Consider the following 16671-nt stretch of genomic DNA (forward strand, 5'->3'; position numbering starts at 1 on the left):
GTATAGGGCAGCAATATGTCACGAACGTCAAACTCCGCTGCCGCGTCAGCTTTTTGCGAGAAAATGCTTTCACCACAACATATCACCTGCTTGGCACTGTCATAGTTTCAATGCTAAATTATTCTTTTCTAAACTAGAAACAAATATATGTGTTGCTTATTTTGCTGATTAAATGTCAAATAGGTTGTTTTGCAGTTTGTAAAGTGCTCTTTGTGTTTCTTTTTACAGATTCATTGGGAGAGTGTGTGTCGACTCTTTCCAAGAGGTTCTCGGCCACCGAGTCATTTAGCGATGCTCTGAGTGGCATCTCTCATAGCCATAAGGACAGACACTCTGAGTTACGACACAGAAAAGAGCCATACAAACAACAGGAAACTCTTAAAACTAAGGTAATCCAATGGTCATCGACAAATAAGAGTGTCCATGATAAAGAAATGGGAAAATATCTTGTTTAAAACACGTGCTGAGTTCATAAAGTAAATGTGCTCTTTGTATTCATGTTGGTTTCATATGGTTTTGAAAAACTTTTATATTGTCAGGAAGTTTAAATTTAATGACCCTATAAACGGCAAAATTTATAACATATTCCTTATACTTTGAGTTTACACATTCATTCATTTCAAAAACATTTTACAATATATCAAAGTAAAAGTATTTTAATAATTAGTAATTCAAAAGTTACAACCTGAGGTATCCTTAGCTTGTCATAAAAAGGTCAAATTGTCTGATATGATCAGATTCTTCTTTATTTCTCTTCTTCTTCATCTGGTATCAGGACAGTTGTATCATACTGACATTTTTTACTTTTTGCCTCCAAAAAAAAAAATTATAAAAAAAAAATCCAAATGAAAAAATTACTCATCAGTGTATTCAAGTCATTGTATTCACAGAATAAAAAGCATTTTCTATGTATTAAAAAAAAAAAAAAAAAAAATATATATATATATATATATATATATATAATTTATATATATATATATATAATTTATATATATAAATTATATGTATATATATATATATATATATATATAAATTATATATATAATTTAATATAATTTATATAATATAAAAAAGATTAGAATATAATTATAATAGATTCATCACATTATTGACCCATATTTAGGGTTGGGTATCGAGAACAAATTCCAAATTTCCAAGAACCATGGATTTGATGAGACATGCATATTTCTATTCAAGTCCTGTGTTTGCATTTTAATGTGTTTTTAAACCATTCTAGCGCAAGAAGATGCGAAAGAGAACTCAATTCGTCATTTGCCTTTCATATAATGCGAGAATGAATTGAGTTCTCTTTCACATCTTACGCTTGAACAGACAAATGTACACAAAATTATAACAAAACATCCTCGGTTTAGTCTTAAAGGTGCAATGTGTAAATTACAGAGCCCCGCACATGACATGCAGGAAAAAAAATAGTAGGCTAAATCGTGCGCACACTTTACTAAGTTGTTCCCTCGATTTATAAATCAAGCGCATGATTTAGTAAATCGAGGTAATGAAATAGTAAATCGTGCGCACGATTTAGTAAATCGAGGGAATTAATTAGTAAAGCGCACACAAGATTGTATAAATCGAGGGAGCGCCATTTTGCGCCGGCATTTTTCTACAGTAGCCCTAAACGGACAAGCTGCTCTACAGAGTGTGTTTGCTTGACTGGCTACTTTCTGCTGTATCAGACGACGATATCTTTGTCCTGTGTTGGCCACTGTAGCTTCTCTGTATTGCAATTCGCAACCTTACCGCTAGATGCCACTAAAATTTACACACTGCACCTTTAAGTTAACGTAAACAGTTGAGAAAGAAAACACGTGTAACAGTATACTGGATCCGTACATAGGTCTTAAAGTGACAGCAGCCAAATTCCAGCTTTATTTTTGACCAACATCCTTTCTTGTGTCAGTCACATTTTACTACTTTTTGCTGTTAAAATGTCGACATGTCATACTGCAAACAGTCTTGTCACATGGTATGAGTGTTAATGTCAATAGGTTGGAATCAAGAGCTAAAGTTCGGAATCTACTGCCGCATTCAAATGACTTCATGTTGTGTCTATCAAACATTCTGGAAGTCAATTGTTTTGTCTTTTCTGATTTCAGGTCATAAATGAAAAACTGCCCACCTCCATCCTGAAAAGGTCCAATGTTGAGTCAGACTCATCTCGCAGGCGAAAAAATGAGAGGCGGGTTCGCTTCAGAGAGCCGGAGATCACTGTTCATGGTGAGAGAGTTCAAACAAACCTGCTCTAGCAGTCCCTAAAATCTCCAGAGTCTCTTTGAACTGTACTTTAATGTGCTGGCACTTAAAAATAGTAAAGTAAATTAAACATGTTGAAGTAGGCTGTAAAAGATTTGTCTTACTGAGAGCTGAGGTAAATGAATCCCCTTATTCTGGAAAAAAGAAAAGAAGGGATGCACAAACATGCCCAAGTGATTTACTTTGTAATTTACATGCAAATTAGGCACTGTGCAATCTGTGCCAACAAGACTGTTATGTTAATGAAACAAAGAATTTAATTTAAGGAATTTAAGGAAGGTAATTCAGGGAGCCTGTGCAGTTCTGTTTAGATGCTTTAGTGCAGTTTGTCTTTCTCTCAAGAGCTCGTCTTGTCAAAAGGCCTTATTGCAAAATATGAATGAAGGTTGTGCTTCCTGTCTCCATACTCTAGAGTCAAGTCAAGTCACCTTTATTTATATAGCACTTTATACAATACAGATTGTTTCAAAGCAGCTTTACAGTGATAGGAAAATGATTCAATGATGCAAACAGAGTTCATTTTGGCTGTAAAGCAGCTCTAAAAGAAAATAGTGTCATTGTTCAGTTGAAGTCAGTTCAGTGTTGATTCAGTTCTGTTGTAAAGATCATCAGTTATTCAATTAGTTCATTTAATCTATAAAGCAGTTCTGCAGAAAACAGTGGTGTCATCATCCAGCTCAGTTCAGTTCTCATCCAATAGTGTCAGTGTAGTCAAATAAATAATATTATTGAATAATATTAAGTGTCCCCGACTAAGCAAGCCAGAGGCAACAGCGGCAAGGAACCCAAACTCCATCAGGTGACAGAATGGAGAAAAAAACCTTGGGAGAAACCAGGCTCAGTCGGGGGGCCTACAAACGAACACGTTGTGATTTTGAATCAGGCTGCATCACAAGTCAGAAATCAACAAGTAGCAGGGGTGTCCAATCCTACTCTTTGAGGGCCACTGCCCTGCAAAGTTTAGCTCCAACCCCAATTAAACACACCTGAGCCAGCTAATCAAGGTCTTACTAGGCATACTAGAAACTTCTAGGAAGGTGTGTTGAGGTTGGAGATAAACTCAGCAGGACAGTGGCCCTCTAGTTTGGATACCCCTGCTCTAGAGAATAAAGGTGCGGTCTTATTACCAAAATTTCACAAGCAAATGTCCATTGTCAATAGTGTAGCAATGTATGAAGCAGAGCTTACACAGAAATAAGCAGCTTTCTGTTGGCCAATGCAGAAAATTTCAAATTACTATTGAAATGACTGGAATTCACCCACCAAAATTCGCAGAACGGTAAATGTGACCACACCTTTAGTTATGTGAATGTTTATGAGCTTTACAAAGACCTTGACTAACTTGAACTCAAACCTAAACATCATTATTAATTTTTATGTTGGCTTTCCAGACATTCCGTACTATGACTGTTTAGGAGGTAAGGAAATAGATAAGAAAAGTGTTAAACAGTGTGGTAGATCTTAAAAATGCATGAAAATATGCATGACATTTTCTTGCATGCAATCTGGGACTCAGAACAGCTTGAAAGTTTATAAGTAGCTCTTTGTTGTGGTTTTAAGAATTTACATGAACTGCGCTACAATTTGTTTGCCTTTGTCTATATAAATGTGACATTGAGGTATGTATACCATGCATGTAAAATCCAAAGAAAGTTCCCTTTTTTAATTATTTTTGGTTAAGAGTGCTGTTAACTGTGTTGTGGAATTCCCCCAGATTTAGCCAGTGAATAATGCTGCCCACATGCTTTCAGAAATGTCCTACTTCCCACTTCTGAAATCATAATTACGAGTTATTAATCATGGAGGACACTAGGTTCATTCTTGCCTATTTCTTGGGGAAATCTTATTAAAGCCAAAATGTAATGAAGCTATTTTGTCAATATCCAGCATATTTTGTATAAAATGTGCGCCCCATCAGTAGACAACCATATAAACATTACCTGCGTTATACGTTCGTGTAGATAGTCAGCTTGCTGAAAATTCTGAAATTGCAGTCAAATAAAAGTTGTTTTCAAAGTGTAAAATACAATAAGAATCAAATAGCCATTTATATTGTAAATATACACTGATCAGCCACAACATTAAAACACCTGCCTAATATCATATAGGTCCCCTTCATGCTGCCAAAAAACAGCTCTGAACGTGTCCTGTGTTATCTGGCACCAAGCAGATCCTTTAAATCCTACAAGTTGCAAGATGGGGCCTCCATGGATCCCATAGATGCTCAATTGTATTGCGATCTGGGGAATTTGGAGGCCAAGGCAACACCTTGAACTATTTATCATGCTCCTCAAACCATTCCTGAACAATATTCTCAATGTGGTGTAATCATTCCTACTCGACCCACTCTGAGTTGGATTCAAACCGGTGTCTCCGGCATGGAAGGCAGGCGTGCTAACAAGACGCTAAAGACGGCAGTCTCTAGCATCAGTCGCTAGTGCGCTTCTTGAGGGGAGTGAGGTTTATCTGCACAGCTCTCACTTGCTGGCTTGTTACATTGGCAGGGTGTATAATCCTGCTGAAAGAGGCCAGTGCCATCAGGGAACACTGTTGGGAACACCTGGTCTTCAATAATATTTAGGTAGATGGTACATGTCAAAGTAACATCCACATGAATGCCAGGACCCAAGGTTTCCCAGCAGAGCATTGTTCAGAGCATAACACTGCCTCTGTCGGTCTGCCTCCCATAGTGCATCCTGCTGCCATCTCATCAGTGTTATTCACTTCACCTATCACTGATTTTAATGTTGTGGCTGATCACTTACTGTAACTGCAAGAGAAAGGAATGTAGATTTTGTGGGAAAACAAATAAAACTTAACAGTCAGTACAGCAATAGTCTCCTCCGCCATGTTTAAAGTTTATGACCCGCCCAACTAGGAAATTCAGGAATCAAAATGATCTCACTTTCCCAGTCGTAAATACAACTTGAGAGGTTGTTCATGTCTAATTTCTGACTGGACAACTGATTTACGAATCAGAGATGAAGCAGCATGTCATTTCAGTGTCGTCTAAAGCAATGTTAGCAAAATAGCCACTAACACAGGCTAAAAGCTAACTAGCTAAAATGCTTACAACACCTTTAATGAATTACTGTTTTAAGCAGTTGTGCTGCCCAACAAATTTAGCATTTTAACCCAAATCTTTTTGGATTTTTGTGCTCAGTGTACGACACCCCCCAGAGCCATTTGCACCTGGCCTTGCTCACCTGCCTGTTCCTGCTGCTGTCTGCGCTGGGTCTAGCATTGTACTGCACGGACCGCCGAAGACCCCAGCGTGCCTGTGAGGAGCTGCAGACGGCACTAGCTGTGTACCTGCTTCAATTCAAACAGATTGTTTGGGCCTGCTGGATCTGGCTGACCATGCAATGACCATAACTGACCACAGAGGGCAGCAACAAGCAGAAAAAAAACCCCATCAAAGGTCAGGATGATTTTAAAGGACTGTGAAGGAAATACAAAATAAGGGTCTTTGTTTTTTTATTGCTTTATTTTCACTGTTATAATCAGACTGGTCACCAGTCAAAGTCTTTGAGGATGTTCAACATCCGCCTCTTTTATTTTGTAGTCGATTAAAGGCCATGTGCTTTTCCACACCATTAAGTGATGGTGTGCTTTTTGCCCTTTATGGTGGCATATCTATTGCCACAACCTCATTATACTGAGTCGTATATAATCTGAAATCTGTATATGTAGCTATTTGTCCTTGTATAGCGGTTCTGGGCGATATGTTTTAAAGCATCTGTTGGTCCTTTTCCAAGTAATACTTGTGCAGCAATAGTAATTAAACCTTTATCAATCAGAATATACAGGACTGTCAAAACAGAACATGTATGAATGAATTCCGTCTATCACAGCTAGAGCCCGACTGATATATTGGTAGGTCAGTATTATCATGCGAGATATACTGAATACCTGTATTGAACTTTAATAAGCAATATTGAAAAGAGCAACATGTAACAGTGAGTACATGCATAATGCCATGTTCATTGTCACATAGTTACATTTTAAACCTTAAAAGCATGAATGTTTCGCCAATCTTTATTACATATTCGGGTCTTTAGCGACCCAAAACTATATCTTACATGGATGGATGCCTATCCTGCGCAACAGCATAAAACTTTCCCGATATGTTAATAACAATTACAGAATAAATAAAATAAAGCATATTTTTTGGAACTTGGAAGGGTTCAATTTGAGTAGATGCTTTTTATTATCATCACTGTCATCGTCAGAGCTCATTTCCCCAGTATATTCAGCATCTGTTTCATATTCACGACCATATTCTCAAAACTATCGGTTTCAACATCTTCAGAGTCAGTATTTTGATTACTGACAGCTTCTTCCACTATCAAGTGAGACTAATATTTGATTGCGTACAGTACTTGCGCCACAGAAAATCACTGAGCCATTTTAAGCTTTGCTGATGATACTTGTATATTCTTTTTTCACATCATCATTACATATCAAACATTGCTACCTTGAGGAATAAAGATGAATTGCACTTACTGAGTAATCAGAGATTCAATTATTGTTGCGCAGAAAAAAAAAAAAAAAACTTACACTATTACGTACCTCAGGTCACTAGCGACCCTATACACTTTTTACAAAAAAAATTCATTCGAAAACCGACATTATTTTATGTTTTTTTTTTCTTATGTTGTTTATAATTAATATATTGAGAAACACTAAGAAGGTTGATGTCTAACTTTAAAAAATGAATGAGGGGTAGGTTAGTGAATGACGTCCCGGGTCACTAAAGACCCATAGTATGCGTTTAAGGTTAATGCCGATAACACTTATAAACACAAGCCTATCGCATGTACTTATAAAATGTTTATATGCATGGCTGGATTAATTCCTGCTAGTGTTTTTTGCTTCTTACCTCACTATTTTGTCATAAAATATAAATATCAATAAGGGCTTTCTGATTCAAAGAGTGAATTTAGGAACTTGTTGCACTTGATTTCTTGTATTACACAAAGACAGGATTGAATTGTGCTCTATTTATGCTCTAACCTATTCAAGAATGGATTTATTTTCATGCCAGCTTCAAAAACATCTTAATATTTTGATCATTTTATTTTAATTAAATATTAGATCAATGACATTATTGATACACACCTTTTGTTTTTTAGTTCAGTTTATAAAATGTCATGTAGCACAACTCCCCAAAACTTTAATGAATAAATACTTCATTTGAATTTAAAAAAAAGAAAAGAAAAAAGAACAATGTATTGAAATTATTATTATTATTATTTTTGGAAGTGAGGATTAAAAAGTTGTACACTCATATAAGGAAAATGTGTAATTATTTTTTACTTGATGGTTACACCACATGATCATTTTAATGTTGGTCAATATAAACATTTCTTGAAAATGTTACAAAAGTTTCCTAACCATATGAATCCAACATGAATACAAAGAGTACATTTCTAGATTTTTTATTTTATTTATTTTTTTTTTAAACATGTTTGCTTTTCTTTAACATGAACACTCTTATGCCATTAGACCCAAAATCAGTCGGGCTCTACAGAATGTGCACACTGTATTCTCTATGAATCAATGTATCACAGCTTTTTAATGTCAGAAAATATTTCATTTATTTAATTCTTTTATTTTTAATGCACTTGCTGTACATAATGTGGTTGAATGTGTCTGTAGAATGCAAGACAATGCTATTTATTTTACTAATAATCAAATAGGTTTAGAGTACAAATATGCGTTTAATGCATTTATTGACATGTATAAACAGAATGACACTAATCATTGTTAAAGAATATATTTCAATGTACATGTGAAAAGAGAAGAACTGGCACAATGACGACACCTTTAGCATTTATCTACTTTACGAGTTGAAACAAAGGGCAAAGCTGTTAAGCACAAACGTTTCCATCTGCCACAGATTCTCTCCGAAAAAAGAGATACAAGACTGTTCAAGGATGAGTTGGCCATATTTTGTCTCATGCACTGCCAGATTTAACTGGCAAATGAAAGAATGCCATTTTAGATAGTTGAACGCTTTATGATGCAACATTTGAGTTTATGTTTTACATGAACCTGTACCAGCGTCTTGGCCTAAGCCTAATAATGGGCCATTGATTTGTTTTACTCTGTTTTGTATAAGAATTATCTTTTTCTATCCTTTTTTTTTTTTACTATTCCACTTAAGTTCTACACTTTTAGTCTTTTAATATTTCTTTATAGCCACAGCTGTTCGGTCTCTATTTTCTAGTTTTTGGATGAGCTTTTATTTTTTTTATCAAATTACATCAGTCTTCGGGTTTTAGTGTCAAAAATAAGCTTTCATACTTAATATTTTCACCATTAGCACACAAGTTGGCATGTATTGCTAGAGTAAATGAGGAGATATTAGGCAGAATGACAGTCACTTACATTGTGTGACACACAAACACACTATAGTTTGGGGTCAGTAAGAGTTTTTTAATACTTTTTTGCACAATGGATGCATCAAATTGATCAAAAGTGACACTAAAGATGGTTTCCACAGAAATATTAAGCAGCACAACTGTTTGATAATAATAAGAAATGATACATAAGCACCAAATCAGCATATTAGAATGATTTCTGAAGGATCATGTGACACTGAAGTCTGGAATAATGATGCTAAAAATTCATCACAGAAATGAATTACATTTTAAAATCTATTAAAATAGAAAACAGTTATATTAAATTGTAATATTATTTGTAATAATTATTCATAATATTATAGTTTTTACTGTATTTTTGATCAAATAAATGCATCTTTGATGCATATAAGAGCTTTCTTTCGAAAACATTAAAAAAGCTTACCAATCCCAAAAATTAATATTTTTTTTTAATCATATTGATTGAAAATACAATTGGATTAAAGTCATCATTGCAAGTGATAAAGAGAAACCAGTTAAAGGTGCAACAAATCTGTGACCTGCATCAAATCACTGTGAGTTACTTGGATAGAAGCGCCTGAAAATGTCAGAAATAAAACAAATGTTTTATCATATATGGGGGTCATTTACTTTATGTATTTGCTATTTATATGTGCACTATATGTCTAATTAATAAATTTATGCAACAGTTAATTAGCACACTTGCTTAAAGTGATAGTTCACTCGAAAATGAAAATTTTGTCATCATTTACTGTCATCCAAACCTGTATGAGTTTCTTTCGTCTGCTGAACACAAAATAAAATATTTTAAAGAATGTTGGTAACCAAACAGTTGACAGTAGCCATTCACTTCCATAGATTTTTTTTTTTTTCCTACTATAGAAGTCAATGGCTACCGTCAACTTATTGAATACCAGCATTCTTTAAAATATCTTCTTTTGTGTTCAACAGAAGAAAGAAACTCATACAGGTTTGGAAAAACTTGAGGGAAAGTGAATGATAGAATTTTCATTTTTGGGTGAACTATCCCTTTAATGTACCTGTTTGAGGGGAATTCACATGACAAAAGGGAAATCAACAAAATATTTTGTACTGTTGGGCCAGTCAATCGCTGAAGCAATAAAATCGCTCCAGGTCCAGTACATGCTCTTTCTGTACTGCATATTTCAATAGAGGTGCTTTTTGACCTTATATTCACTGCTTTTCTTTTGTTTAAAAAATTTTAATATATTCAAAACCAAAAAGAGCTTTACATGGTTACTAGTTTAAAGACTGAATTTTATTTTCATGATCAGAAAAATCACCATTTGCTCTGTATTTCCATCATCATTGCTGTTTATACTGCTATTACTGCTTTTAATAAATAAAAGCCCTAAAACAAATATAGGCTTATAATGATGAAGAGATGTGTTCACACTATGACACAATAAATAAAATGATGCACAAAACAATCTCTGTGGGCCTGAGTGTGTTACAGAGTTTACAGTGACTCACGACTCATGCTCACACACCATTAACTTGCAAAACTAAAATATAATCCTATTTGCAAGATGCTTAAACCAAAATAAAAGGCATACATCGAAATTTATTCCAGCATGCGCAACAATATTTCAAAACATAGTGAACTATAATGGAGCGTAATGGCATAAACTTAGATCTTAGTAGATTCTAGGAAAGCAAGTAAACTGTATGAAGCAAATCATTAAATTATCCCTCCAAATCTCATATTTCATCAGAGTGTGACGTCATATTCTGAAGACAGATTAGTCACTTCAATATATTTATAGAGCCTTCCTTGTTGTCTGCCTGTTTATTTTTTATAACATATATGTACATGCAAGCATGTTTTAAATCCCTTTACATAGGAAAGATACTAATACAGTCATATACATGATTATATATGTCTTACACATAGAGGCAGTACTGGAAGGGAATGATCTTTAAGTAAAGAAAACCAGAAATGGATCACACACACTTCAAATAGTGTTAAATCTAGTATTGCCTGAGATACAATGTACTAAATCTAACTCCTCAGCTAATGTATACCACTGATGGAATAGAGACTGACTGGAAGCTGTTGCTCATATCTAGAACTGCTTTAAATAGGCTTTAGAAGGAAAGCATTTGGTTGAGCAAAAACATAAGTCAATAAAACTTTGATTGTATGTCACACAGGATTTATAAGAATTATTCTCATATTTGAGCTTCCGTTTACCTTTTTTGATGTGCTCTATGTATGTGTGTTGATCGATGTTTATATGTGAATAGAAGCCTAAATTAAATATGTTCATCATATAAAGCAATTATGTCTCTTAAAAAGACTTGGATTAATCGCTTCATATGGATTATATTTCACAATGTTGTCATGAACTTTTTGAAACTTAAAAGTATTGGTGGAATGGACTTTCACTGGAGGGACAGGTTTCATTAAAAATATCATATGGATTTGAAACAACATGACAGGGAGTAACTGATGACACATTTTTCATTTTTGAGCAAATTATCCTTTTACGTTATTCATGTTCACTGTTAATTTTGTTCAGGGTCTTGTGTTTTAAGCTCAACATCAACAAATATTGTGGGTAAATGATCTTTGACTTCAGTCCAAACAGTTGAGTGCACATGAATGTCTATTCTCAGTCATCATAGAATGTCGAATAAAATGTTATTCAGAAGCATTTGGCTCAGTTAAGCTCTCAACTTTTGATTGACCTCAGTTGAAACACCAACTAATGAGCCAAATTTAGAAGCTTATGAATACATTTTACTTGACAGTATGCCAATGGAAAATTTCTATAATTGTTGCGTTGCAAAATGTTGAGTGGATCATATCATGCCACTTTTTTCATCTACCACATCAGAGCAGCGGCGTGACGAGCGTCCGAGTAGGAACTCTTTCTCGTGGATCAAGCTGTCGACCAGATCCTCTTGACGGTAGTTATGGTAGACCTTCAGAAAGGCCATGACTGTGATACCCAGCCAAGTCAGCCAGGCCGCCCACAACCCAAACTAGAGGAGGCAGAGGAGGCCTGACTGTTATATTCATGATCAAAATTGGTAATAAGCAATGTGAAAAGCAACATTTATCAAGACAAACTTTGCATGTTGCCTTATCTGGAAATCTACAACAGTTTGAAGGTTAATAGAGTGCTGTAGGGATGATTGTAAGAATCACAAACTTTTATAAGTCACAGAGTTTTGGATTTCTGCAATAATCCAAAAGCCAATGGAAAAATCCTATTTGGTATTTGTCGAGGGAACCAAGGTGATGCAAAAAATAAATAAATAAATAAACGGACTGGCCTATAATAATAATGTAATCACTGCATCACTCTATTGGAGTGGTTTAGTCTGTTTTCTAGTGTTTGCAGATTTCTAAGTGTATACTACAGAAGTTTGTTAAAGGGATAGTTCACCAAAAAAAAAAAAAAAAAAAAGAACATTTTGTCATCATTTACTCTAAATCTGTATGACTTTATTTCTTCTGTGGAACATAAAAAGGATATTTTGAGAAATATCTCAGTGTATCTCAAGTTTTTTCCCCCCCATACAATGTAAAACAATCTTCAAAATATCTTTGTGCTAAGCAGAAGAACAAAAGTCACACAAGTGATCAAGAGTAAATGTTTTAGATGAACTATCTCCCTAAGCCAACATAATGAATCCTGTTGATATAAAGCACTCATGCAGTCATTATACACAGTTTGTATTCTTAACCAACCTGTGCTATGGCAAACTGGTCATAAAAAGCCGAGTTGTCCAACCCTAGTTCAAGATCGGTGTCCTGGAGATCCTCACAGCTAGAAATGAAGAGCAGTCATTGTTAGGAATGATTCACAGACTCTTGAAAAATCAACATTTATTGAGAGGATGCTGTTCATAAAAACTTTTAAGAACAAAGCAGCTTGTTAGACAAACACGGGGTTTATTTTCAAATACTGTAGCAGTTTATGGACACTGAAACGTGACTGAACTTTAACAGTCACTGAAGTGAACTGAGCCAAAAAGCCCCTGGCTAATTTCAATGTCACTAAACCCTCCTCTGACAGAGAAATAAAGGCCTACACAATTAAGTGGGGCTCTTTCCAAGCAATAAAGGCAGTCTGAAAACATCCATCTCACATTGTTTTAGTGTTCTTTTACATACCGGGATACCTGAACGTCATGCTTACCTGCTGGGCATACTGCCTCCTTCTGTGATGGCATCACACCATAGGTTGAAACCCACACTTACTATTGTGCTGGACAGGAATACAGCAAACACTACGAATGTGCTGATGAGCAGGTTTAGGAAGGCGTTGAAGATTGAGCTATAAAAATGGAAGAGAGATATTTTACAAAAGTCATTGTTTACACACTCCTGCCATTCTAAACATGTACTATTTTTTCCTTCTGTGAAACACAAAAGAAGTTATTTCGCAGAATGTTGAGCTGCTCTTTTCCATAAAATGACAAAGGACAGTGATTCACATCTCCAAAAAGAAAAAAGAAACAAAATCTTCAAGCACCACATATAACTTATCTTCCAAGTGTTCTGAAGATATAAAAACAGCTTTATATGTGGAAAAGACTTCTCAGAAAATCTCATTCATGCTCATTTGTCATGATTAGGGTTGCAAACGGGTGGAAAGTTTCCTGGAAAATTTCCAGAAACTTTCTGGAAACTTTCCACGGGAACTTAACCTTAACCTTCCAATTTGGAAACAACAGGAATTTATGAGATTTTATGGGAATTAATTGGAAATTCTGTATTTTTGATCAAATGTGCATGTTATGGACTGGGGGAATGCACAGTAAGTAGTGTGCTGTGTGAATGTGATTGAGGAATGTGCAAGGTAAAAATTTAAATTGCATTAAATCTGGTTGTTTTAACCAAATTTATGCTGTAAGATGTTTTTTTCAACTACATTTAAGTACCCTGTTATAGGCTAATCTGCAATTTTGCAAATTGCCTGTTTATTTCCATTAATTCCAATATATTCCCGTTAATTCCCATGTAAAGTTTCCAGCTTCAAAAATTCCCAGAATTTTGCAACCCTAGTCACGATTAGTCATAAGACGTGCAAGAACAAATGATATTTGACGCCATTGGTACAACGCATCTTGATGTGTATTTTGGCCTGTTCCTCACATAAAAGAATGGACAACTTCTATGGTACTTTTCCCATAAATCCCCATATACTTATACTTTTCCATTATATGGGAAAAAAAGCAGCTCGGACATTCTGCCAAACATCTCTTTTTGTATTACATGTAAGAAACAAAATAATATGGTTTAGAACATATTAATGATGACATAATTTACAATTTGAGGTTATATAACCCTTTTAGGAATGGTGGTTTAAAAAATTCCATTTTTATTTTAATAAAAAAAAAAAGCTAAAATAATTACAGCAGCTCATACTGCTTTTCATAGTGATTTAACCTGAGAATTAAAGGGGTGTGCTGTGAATTTTCATGTATTAATCGTTTTTTTATCGCTTAAACAGCTTGTAATGAAACGTAAAAAACATGACCTTCCCAACTTGTCTATGATGTATACTGAGTTTTATGTGAACTCGGAATGTGTTTGCAGTTGTAGTGCCAAAATTCTGTGACCCAACGAATTATGTGACCCTAGTAGGCACTGTAGTAAGTGTAGAATTAGGATTGGGATTAGGAGTAGGCGTACATAATAAATAATTTGGTGGGCCACAGAATTCAGCACAACACCGGGAATGGAAACTTTGCGTTACCTCGCAAAGAGCTCAAAAGGTTTTGCGAGCGAACACAAAGTTTCTCCGGGGAACGCAAAACGTTTTGCAAACGAACGCAAAGTTTCTCGGGAGAAAGCAAAACATTCGCGAGAGAACGCAAAAGCATTGACTTATTTTTCCTCCCATCTCAGATTTTTTCCCACCACAATGTCCCTTCAGGGGCTCCGTACTTATAAGCACTGAATGAAAAATAACTTCGCGTGAGTACAAAGGGGCATTGAGTCATGTTCAGTCTCTTCCTTGCGTGTACACAAGTGCGAGCACGAACAATAAGTTGCTGGCTGCAGTTCACATAACGGCCACCAGTGTCGCTAATAACAAGGGTTTCTGAATTCTACATATAGCCCCTTTAAGTGTACTGTAATTTAGTTATGTAGACTATTAAAAGAGTAGGATATCAGCATGGCAGACTAAAATCTGATAGCAATAAACTACATAATCACAGATTGTATCAGCTTGTTATGTTATTGAACATCGCACTGGCATGGGTAGGGTATATGTGCGACATCAAATTCACAAGTAATACGATAAAATGAACGATCACTCACTCATCGTGGCCTTTGCAGATGAAGAGCAGCAGCCTCCAGGCTTGTACGGCGGACAGGATGAGGGACGCGATGCCGACAGCGGTGATGAAGCTGCAGGATGACTGTGGTCCCCATTCCTCAATGATGAAGCGCTGCTTAGACACCGTGATGTTCTCGTTCTGCCACATACCCCGCGTAAAAAGCAGACATTTCCCACGAAAATCCTCCGTGTTTTCCGACAGAGGTACTATCGCTATAAAGCCAAAGACGAAGGCTAAAAAATAAAGGATGCATTGCGCAAATATGAAATTATCCATTGGCATTTTGTCAGAGCTGTGTTGTCAGTGCGGCTCGAGCTCTCGCGCTGCAGCTGCGCAGTCGAACTCTGCAGCAGAGGAGAGCAGCGAAACACAGCTGAAGGCATTTTTTGGAGAAAAAACAACAACAAACAGAACCCCACAACGGTAATTAGTCGTAGTTTTATGAAAGGCTGATCAATACAAAATGCTGAAAAAAGCGGGTAACATTTTTAATACACTTAATTATTAAATTAACAAATCATTAACTATAAGCCAAGTCAGTTTTATTTGTGTAGGGCTTTTAACAGTAGGCCTACTTATTGTTTCAAGAATAAGCAGCTTTATGGTAGTGTTTAATAACAAAATTCAACTTATTTTTTAAAATAACACTGAAAGGGTATGTCAAAACCTATGGCAATCTTCTAGACGCCTAAGTAAAATAAAATAAGCATTAATTAAAATATTAATTAAATATATTAGATTAGCCTATATGCTATTATATTATTCAGAAATTTACATAAAAATACAAAACCAGTTCACAAAGCATGGCAGAGCAAAATTCAAGTTATATGAACTCCATAGACTTCAATTTGTCGATGCAGTTCTGAACCAGAACATCCTTTTGATAAGACAAATGTGAACTCCACTAACAGTGCTGACTTCTAGCTTCCATAGGCTTCAAGAACACTATACGATACTTGTTTATTTTATAATGTGATTTTACCCCCACTTCAATTCTTTGACTTGAATGAAAGGTTATATTTTGGCAATTTTTTTGAATGAAAGATCAAAAGGGTAAACAATGCATATTTATTTTCACAGCCATCTTTGATCATATTTACCAAGAGTGACAATAATTCTGACCATGACTGTACATGGCTCTTTCCTGCTGTTCCATTTGAGGTAAAAAAATAAATAAATATGTTTGTAAATTCAAGGATATTTCTATAGCAGCAGACTCAGAAATATACTCCGGTCAAGCTCTTAAACTTGTAACTTGATTATAATAAACTGCCTAAAAGGTACATGAGAGTGTCAGCTTGATGTTAAAGGGTTAGTTTGCCCAAAAATGAAAATTCTGTCATTAATTACTCACCCTCATGTCGTTCCACACCCGTAAGACCTTCATTCATCTTTGGAACACAAATTAAGGTATTTTTGATAAAATCCGATGGCTCAGTGAGGCCTCCATTGCCAGCAAGATAATTAACACTTTCAGTGCCCAGAAAGCTACTAAAGACAGTTCATGTATTTAAAACAGTTCATGTGACTACAGTGGTTCAACATTAATGTTATGAAGCGACGAGAATACTTTTTGTGTGCCAAAAACACAAAATAACGATTTTATTCAACAATATCTAGTGATGGGCGATTTCAAAACACTGCTTCATGAAGCTTCGAAGCTTTATGAATCTTTTTGTTTTGAATCAGT

General features: G+C 35.3%; 2 protein-coding genes across 6 annotated transcripts in view; one reads left to right on the forward strand and one right to left on the reverse strand.

The window, feature by feature from the left end:
* The window catches only part of c17h14orf180 (chromosome 17 C14orf180 homolog), a 32873-nt gene extending 22765 nt beyond the window's left edge, over positions 1–10108 (forward strand). For 4 of the 5 annotated variants that reach the window (XM_051867705.1, XM_051867703.1, XM_051867704.1 and 1 more), the window contains 4 exons: positions 229–389; positions 2115–2235; positions 3663–3689; positions 5435–10108. In XM_051867705.1, the coding sequence (XP_051723665.1) occupies positions 229–389; positions 2115–2235; positions 3663–3689; positions 5435–5640 (515 nt within the window). In that variant the 3' untranslated portion in view covers positions 5641–10108. The remainder of the gene's footprint in view (positions 1–228; positions 390–2114; positions 2236–3662; positions 3690–5434) is intronic. The other variant, XM_051867702.1, reaches the window with a different exon arrangement.
* On the reverse strand, positions 9915–15338 carry LOC127498401 (transmembrane protein 179). The gene is made up of 4 exons (XM_051867707.1): positions 14962–15338; positions 12830–12967; positions 12379–12457; positions 9915–11666 (listed from the first exon to the last, which is right to left on the reverse strand). The coding sequence occupies exons 1-4, from the start codon at positions 15261–15263 to the stop codon at positions 11484–11486; spliced, it is 702 nt and encodes a 233-aa protein (XP_051723667.1). The 5' UTR covers positions 15264–15338; the 3' UTR covers positions 9915–11483.
* Between the last annotated feature and the right edge of the window lie 1333 nt (positions 15339–16671).

The sequence above is a fragment of the Ctenopharyngodon idella genome, chromosome 17 (assembly GCF_019924925.1).
Source record: "Ctenopharyngodon idella isolate HZGC_01 chromosome 17, HZGC01, whole genome shotgun sequence".
Taxonomy (NCBI): Eukaryota; Metazoa; Chordata; class Actinopteri; order Cypriniformes; family Xenocyprididae; genus Ctenopharyngodon; species Ctenopharyngodon idella.

Coding starts and splice junctions, on each gene's coding strand:
- LOC127498401 (XM_051867707.1), bottom strand. CDS start 15,263: ATGCCAATGGATAATTTCATATTTGCGCAATGCATCCTTTATTTTTTA. Junction 12,458..12,829: donor GGAGGCAGTATGCCCAGCAG/GTAAGCATGACG, acceptor CTTCATTTCTAG/CTGTGAGGATCTCCAGGACA. Junction 11,667..12,378: donor ACCAGTTTGCCATAGCACAG/GTTGGTTAAGAA, acceptor TGCCTCCTCTAG/TTTGGGTTGTGGGCGGCCTG.